Source organism: Garra rufa, chromosome 22 (genome assembly GCF_049309525.1).
Source record: "Garra rufa chromosome 22, GarRuf1.0, whole genome shotgun sequence".
In the NCBI taxonomy this organism is placed as follows: domain Eukaryota; kingdom Metazoa; phylum Chordata; class Actinopteri; order Cypriniformes; family Cyprinidae; genus Garra; species Garra rufa.
Window position 1 is genome coordinate 38,198,841 of NC_133382.1, and position 8,755 is coordinate 38,207,595.

Below are 8,755 nucleotides of genomic sequence, written 5' to 3' on the forward strand. Positions count from 1 at the left end.
CTTATATGACACATGCAATTTCTAGATGAGATGTTCAAGTTATATAACAAGCAAAAACAAACCTGATTCATCAGCTGCTGTGCTGGAGGAGTGCATCTGTTGACCAACGACACAATTACAATGAGCAGACCATTGAAATGTGGAGGCTCACATGACCATCAGTCAGCAAACGTTTGACAAAAAAATGACTGGCTCTAAAACAATAGACTCATCCATGCAGAAGCTCTGCTGAGCCAAGAGATACAGAACACTGAATGAAACCAAGAGCCACAGGTTACTGCCTACAGTCACTCTGACACACAGGAACACAAACACTGAGAATTTACAGTAAATATGGCTGTAAATTCAGTTTATGAATTCACTATGGATACCCTGGAGAGAAAGGCCGCTCCACTGAGCATCTTCAGAGGAAAAGTTCTTCTCATTGTCAATGTGGCAACCTTCTGAGGCTCCACCGTTGAAGAGGTAACTGTCTAAAGATGTGATTTTTTTTATTATATTTAATGTGGTGTAACCATCAATTAAAAACCATTGAACTTATTTGTGAAATTGAATATGTAATATGTTTGTAATATGTACAGTACCACAGGATGAATGCACTCATGGACATGTATGGAGGCATGAAATTCACCGTGCTTGGATTCCCCTGCAATCAGTTTGGCCTACAATCACCTGGTAAGATCTTTTGACTTATTTACTGGTTCAGTGTTCATAGAACAAATGTGAGAGTCCATAGAATCTAGCATTGCACAGTATATTTATTAAACAAGTGAGACTGGGGCTAGTTGTCACATGGGGAAGCTGTCACACAAGCGAACACCTAGTTCAAAAAACGGATTTTTTTCAATTTAATGTTTTATTTTTTTAAATAAATGAGTACTTTTTTTTTCAGCAAGGATGCATTAAATGCAAAATATTTCAATTTCAAATAGATGTTGTTCTTTTAAACTTCTATTCATCTATTCAAACCTGATTTTTAATTTAATTTTTTTTTCAATTAATGTTTTTATTTAAAAAAATGAGTACTTTTATTCAGCATAAATGCATTAAATTGCATTAAATATTAAATATTTTTTGTTTCAAATAAATGTTGTTCTTTTAAACTTCTATTCATTCTATTCAAACCTGATTTTTAATTTTTCTTACTTTAATTTTTTTTCTTTCTTTTTTCTTTTTTTAAATAAATGAGTACTTTTATTCAGCAGGGATGCATTAAATGCAAAATATTTCTATTTCAAATAAATGTTATTTTAAACTTCTATTCATCTATTCAAACCTGATTTTTAATTATTTTTTCAGTATTTTTATTTTTATTTTTTAAATATTCAGCAAGGATGCATTAAATTGCATTAAATACGAAATATTTTTGTTTTAAATAAATGTTGTTCTTTTAAACTTTTATCCATCAATTCAAACCTGATTTTTTATTTCATTTTCTTTTTCAATTAACTTTTTAATTTTTTAAATAAATGAGTACTTTTATTCAGCAAGGATGCATTAAATTGCATTAAATACGAAATATTTCTTTTTCAAATAAATGTTGTACTTTTAAAAACTTCTATTCATCTATTCAAACCTGATTTTTTTTTTTAAATTTTTTTTTTTTATTATTATTATTCTTTTTTTAATAAATTAGTACTTTTATTCAGCAGGGATGCAGTAAATTGCATTCAACGCAAAATATATTTAAATTATATTTCAAATAAATGTTGTTATTTTAAACTTCTATTCAACAAAGAGTCCTGAAAAATAAAATAAAGAAATAAAGAAATGTATCACGGTTTCACAAAAATATAAAAAAGTACAACAAAAATGTTTCTTGAGCAGCAAATCAGCATATTAGAATGATTTCTGAAGGATCATGTGACACTAAAGACTGGAGTAATGATCAGCTTTGCATCACAGAAATATATTCAAATAGAAAAAGAGTTATTTGAAATTGCAATAATATTTCACAATATTACTGTATCAAATAAAATGCAGCCTTGGTGAGCAGAAGAGACTTTTTGATGTACATTCTGATTTACTTCAGAGCAAATACCTTAAAATCTGAAGATTGTCAGTAAGACATTTCACCTTACTCTTTCCCAGAGGAGAACCACGAAACCCTGAATGTTTTGCAGTATGTGAGACCAGGACGTGGTTTCCTCCCAAAGTTCCCCATCTTCAGCAGGATTGAGGTGAACGGCTCTGATGAACATCCTCTATACGCCTACCTGAAGGTACTGAACAGGTCACAGATTGGAAATTATGATGTGCATAAACAAAATGAAGTCTATTTTCTTGTAGGAAGCTCTGCCGTTTGTTAACCCAGTCGTTGGAGACATCAGGAAGCTCTACTGGTCTCCCATTAAGGCCAATGACATTCGATGGAACTTCGAGAAGTTTCTAATCACCCCAGAGGGAGTTCCTTACAAAAGGTACCTAGATATGCTCATAGTTTGAGTATAATTTGCATTTCATGTCCAAAATAAAAGACGAAGAAGTTTGTAGTGACCTTACAAAAATATAATCTGTTTCAGGTATGATCCTCATTGTCCATTTGAAGATGTGGAGCGGGACATTGCTGCACTTCTGCAGGGAAGACATTTAGCATAACACATCCATACATATAACCTCTTTGATTATGATTCAGCTCTGAATTCATTTAGATTCAACTTCTTCTTCTTTTCTTAGATCCAGACTTTATAGATATGAAAAATGTGATTTATTCAGTCAAGTCTATAAGTGAATCTCATGAAACATGTCATGTAATTGTCTCAAACATATTTCACTTCAAAATCAATTGGAAAAATAAGGATAGATATCATTTTTATTGTAGGATCACTCTGACCACTGATCTATAATCTATAAACTTGTTTATGTGTGTATAACAACTAAGAACATTTCCCTATATTTTCACTGTTGTAATTACAAAATAATTATATATTATTTAAACATTATTTAGATTGTGGCATTATTTGCTGATTTAATTAAAAAGGAAATTGGCAGAATGGGTGTAATTTTCACGAAAATACAATAAAATAGGCTTAATTTTTGTAATCTTAAATTAATAATTTTGTTTATTATTTAAACTGTAAACAATAATTTATAATATTTACAGTATGAGGTTAATATAATACATTTGTAATAATAATAATAACATCAATTTAATAATAAAAAACAAAACAAAAAAAAAAACAAATGTGTAATTGTGTAGTTGTCATTAAAATAAAGTAAACAAAAATTTAAATAGTGCTAAAATAGGCTTAATTTTCTTTTTAAAATTAATTAAATTATTGTAATTCCAAAATAATTATATATTATTTAAACATTATTTAGATTAAGGCATTATTTGTTATATTTATGCTGATTTAATTAAAAAGGAAATTGGCAGAATGGATGTAATTTTCATGAAAGTAAACTAAAATATGAATAAAAATAGACAAAAATAGGCTTAATTGTCTTAATCTTAAAATTATAATTATTTTTCTTAAATTAATAATTGTATTTATTATTTAAATTGTAAAGAATCATTTACAATATTTACAGTATGAGGTAAATATAATAATTTTCTAATAATAATAATGATAATAACAATGTAATACAAATAGCATGTGTGTAACTGTCAAAAAATAAGATTAAATAGTGCTAAAATAGGCTTAATTTTCTTTTTTAAATTATTATATTTTTTATTGTAATTCCAAAATAATTATATATTATTTAAATTGTAAAGCATTATTTACAATATTTACAGTATAAGTTAAATATAATATTTGAATAATAATAATAATAATAATAATAATAATAATAATAATAATAATAATAATAATTTAGGAATAATAATGTAATTTTTAAATGTAAAAAAAAATGTCAGAATGTGTGTAATTGTCATAAAATTAATTAAAAAACAATTTTAATAGTTTTAAAATATGGCTTCATTTTCTTATTAACGTTGTAATTAATTTTCTTTAAAAAATAAGTTTTTGGGGTGAAATATTACTTGGACAAGAATGTTTTTAATGTTTCATGAGATTCATCCCTCTGCAGCCAGACTTATCAAATTGAATCAGAATTCTGCGCAGAATTCAGAATTCCAAACCTCTCAGAGTTCCATCTCTTCAGCTGCATTATAGTTCTACAGAAAGGGTTGTGATTCAGGACAAATCCACATCAGTACAATTTTTTTCCCCAAAGCATCTCTTCTTGAGTGCGGCGGCACAGTGACGATCCCTCAGGAAATGCCGTCCGGCAGCTGAGCTGGATCTGATGGGGAAGAGTGGATCTGATCTTTAGTGCATTCGCTCAGATCTCCTCCTGATCCAAGACGCCCGCTGAGACGAGAGACCAGCAGAATGCTTTACCATGACATCTGCAAGAACAGTAAAAATGTTTTTAACTCTACAAGTGTACCGCTAATTTATTTGGTTGCTGGAAGAGGAAAAAAAAAACAAAAATTTAAAGGAAGTTTAAAGGTGCAACCAAAATAAATTATTAAATTGAGGCCTGACCAATAGCAAAAATATCACATTTATTTAAAATTAATATATGAAATATTTTTAAATAATGAAAAAAAATGTTCTCAGCACAAATTAAAGAAAGTGAAATGTGAAACTGAAATTAATCTTTAATTTGAGTCCTGCCCAGTAGCAATAAAAAAATGAATGAATTATTTTTAAAGAAATAAATACATACATTATTTCTCTCTCTCTCTCTACTGTATATATTAGGATCATTCATATTTTTTGCATTCTGACATTATTTTACATTTTTCTCAATAAAATATTAATTATGAAATGTATCTCAACACAGCCAGAATCTTAAAATTTATTTGGTTGCTGAAGGAGGGAAAAAACTCATTCATATAGCACAATTTAAGAAAGTTTAAATGTGAAACTAAAATAAATTATTAAATTGAGGCCTGACCAATAGAAAAAAATATCATATTTAATTTGAAATGAATATTTTTAAATAAATAAATACATTTTCTCAGCACAATTCAAGAAGTGAAAATGAAATAAATCTTTAATTTGAGGCCTGTTCAATAGCAAAAAAATAAATAAATAAATAAAAAATAATAATAATAAAAAAAAAAATCAAATGTCATTAAATATAATTTAAAATTAATCTTTAAAATATTTTTTAAATAAATAAATAAATAAATACATTATTTCTCTCTCTCTACTGTATATATTAGGATCATTCATATTTTCTGCATTCTGACATTATTTTCAATTTTTTTCAATAATTGATTGAAATTTGTCTCAACACAGCCAGAATCTTAACATTTATTTGGTTGCTGAAGTAGAGAAAGTTTAAATGTGAAAACCTTAAGAAAGTTTAAATGTGAAACTTAAATAAATTATTAAATTAAGGCCTGACCAATAGAAAAAAATATAAAATTTAATTTAAAAGGAATATTTTAAAATTAATAAATACATTTTCTCAGCACAATTAAAGAACGTGAAAATGTGATATATATATATATATATATATATATATATATATATATATATATATATATATATATATATATATATATATATATACACCAAATAAAATAAATAAAAATAAAGATAAAATAATTACATTTAATTAAAAAAAATTCAAATGTCATTAAATGTAATTTAAAATTAATCTTTAAAATCTTTTTGAAGAAATAAATAAATACAACAAATCTCTCAGAATCACAAAATTGGATTTAAATTCTGCACAAAATTGAGAATCAATCAATCAATCAATCAATCAATCAATCAATCAATCAATCAATCAATCAATCAATCAATCAATCAATCAGTCAGTCAGTCAGTCAGTCTATCATTTTAAGTGAACTATTCATTTAGGAGATAAAATTCCATTTTGTTTAAAAAAAAAAATGTATTAATGTTTTCTGTATTCTGTATTATTTTCAAAGATTGAATGAACCAGAATTAAATAACCATTTTCAGGTGAACTTTCCCATTGTGAGTTTTGAGGTAATGTGATTTATTCTCCACTAGATGTCAGTGTTGTACAGTCAAACTAAAGCACAGCTTTAAACAGATTAACACATTCATTTATTTAAACAGACGCTGATGCCAAGAAAAAAGTAGAGATGTGCTTCTAAATCAGAACAGAAAGTTTATAATGTTTATAATTTATAATGGCAGCTAGAAGTAAAATCTTTAAACTGCGTAGCAGCAAGTGTGTCGAATACAGCCATCTCTTAATTATAGACTGTAAAGTAGAGTTAGATGTGTGTGATTACAGACTGTACAATTCATACTACATGTGAAGCATGAAATCTGCTTTGTGGCCTTTGCTCGGGCCGCTGCTCTCCGCAGAGACAGATGCCTGATTTCCTGCTTTCTTAATTGCATCTGACTGTCGATTTGAGCCGCTTATAATGAGGCGCTCACTACAGCACATGTTTTAGATGTCACTACAGGAGCATTTGCATGTTTCTGGCAGGGAAATGTGTGGAATTGCATTAAATGTAATTGTTCTCTTTGGTGAAATATCTCAATTGAACTGAAACGGCTGTAATTGCTTCGTAAGCCATCATGCAGGTCAGACAGATCTGAATATTGGGCATGAACTTATGCGCTGTCATCATTTCTGCCTTTATAATTAAGGCTTCTGAAAGCTGGCAGTGGTTCATTAGGGCTAAACTGTGTGTTTAGTGAGAATATGAGAGTCTAGATTATAGATGTGCAGTAAAACAGGATTATTATAGTTAAGTAAAAATAAAACCAAAAATACATTTTTGTTACTTCAAATACAATAAATGCTAAATGACGTAAAACTCTAGAATGTATTATTTTTTATTTATTAGTTTTAGTTAGTTTTAGTTATTTTTATACTGCAAATTATTAAAGTATGAAAATAAGAAGTGTTGCCATTACAGCTAGCTGAAATAAAATTAGTTGTTATATATATATATATATATATATATATATATATATATTGTAAAATAATAAAAATAATATTACTTTATTTCAGCTAGACAAATTTATTATTTAAATACTATAAAAAAAAAAATTTTTACTTGAAACACAATAAATTTTAAATGATTTTTTAAAAATTTAACTAATTTTATTTCAGCTAGCTGTCAAGGCACATTCATTTTCATACTTTATATTTGCACTATATAATTACTAAAACTAAATAAACTAAAACTAATAAATAAAAAATAATAAAAATCTAGACACCCCAAAAAGTAATAAAAATGACAAAAACACACAACAAAATTACTAAAATTACTAAAAGATTAAGTTGAAAAAATAAAACCTAATGCAAAATATTGACAAAAAAAGTATACCAGTGATATTAAAATAATAACAATAAACAATATACTTAAAAAAGTTAACCATAAGAAGTTTTTTTTTACATGAAATTTAATAAACATTAAATGAAATATAATAAAATATAAAAACACAATTTTATTTTATCTATACGAATTTCATATTTAAAGACTAAAACCATAAAACATTTTTGTTACTTGAAGCACAGTAAATTTAAATGAAATTTTAAAAAATGTAACTAATTTTATTTCAGATAGCTGCCAAGGCACATTAATTTTTTATACTTTAATTTGCAGTATTAAAATAACTAAAACTAAATAAACTAAAACTAATAAAAAATAATCAAATCTAGACATATAAAAACATCCCAAAAAGTAATACAAATGACAAAAGCACACAACATAATTACTAAAACTTTAACTAAAATTAAGTTGACAAAATAAAACCTAATGCAAAATATTGACAAAAAATTTGATACCAGTGATATTAAAATAACACTGCAGTAAAATCACAAGCAATAATTTAAATATATAAATCAAATTATTATATTATATTATATTATATTATGATATTATATTATATTATATTATATTATATTATATTATTTAAAGTCCAAAAACGAGCTAATATTAAAGTAACTAATTTAATTAATTACAATAAATTTTTATGAAATTTAAAAAATGTAACTAATTTTATTTCTGTTAATTTTCATACTTTAATTTGCAGTATTAAAATAATGAAAACTAAATAAACTAAAACTAATAAATAAAAAATAATAAAATCTAGAAAAAAAACAGAAAAATATTACTAAAACTTTAACTAAAATTAAATTGAGAACATAACATTTTTTATATAAAATATTGACAAAAAACACTATACAGGTAAAATAACACTGCAGTATAATCACAAACAATAATTTGAACATATAAATCAAATTATTATATTATATTGTATTATATTAAGTACAAAAAATAGCTAATAATAAATTAATTAATTTAATTTAAACATTTTATTTTCATACTTTAATTTGCAGTATTAAAATAATGAAAACTAAATAAACTAAAACTAATAAATAAAAAATAATAAAATCTAGAAAAAAAACAGAAAAATATTACTAAAACTTTAACTAAAATTAAATTGAGAACATAACATTTTTTATATAAAATATTGACAAAAAACACTATACAGGTAAAATAACACTGCAGTATAATCACAAACAATAATTTGAACATATAAATCAAATTATTATATTATATTGTATTATATTAAGTACAAAAAATAGCTAATAATAAATTAATTAATTTAATTTAAATATTTTATTTTCATACTTTAATTTGCAGTATTAAAATAATGAAAACTAAATAAACTAAAACTAATAAATAAAAAATAATAAAATCTAGAAAAAAAACAGAAAAATATTACTAAAACTTTAACTAAAATTAAATTGAGAACATAACATTTTTTATATAAAATATTGACAAAAAACACTATAC

At 25.0% G+C, this 8,755-nt stretch overlaps 1 protein-coding gene across 1 annotated transcript; it reads left to right on the plus strand.

Moving 5' to 3' along the window:
• Positions 1-241: 241 nt before the first annotated feature.
• gpx9 (glutathione peroxidase 9) lies at positions 242-4,386 on the plus strand. Its single transcript, XM_073828258.1, has 5 exons — positions 242-465; positions 582-675; positions 2,092-2,222; positions 2,290-2,420; positions 2,523-4,386. The coding sequence occupies exons 1-5, from the start codon at positions 334-336 to the stop codon at positions 2,596-2,598; spliced, it is 564 nt and encodes a 187-aa protein (XP_073684359.1). The 5' UTR covers positions 242-333; the 3' UTR covers positions 2,599-4,386.
• The last annotated feature ends 4,369 nt before the right edge of the window (positions 4,387-8,755 follow it).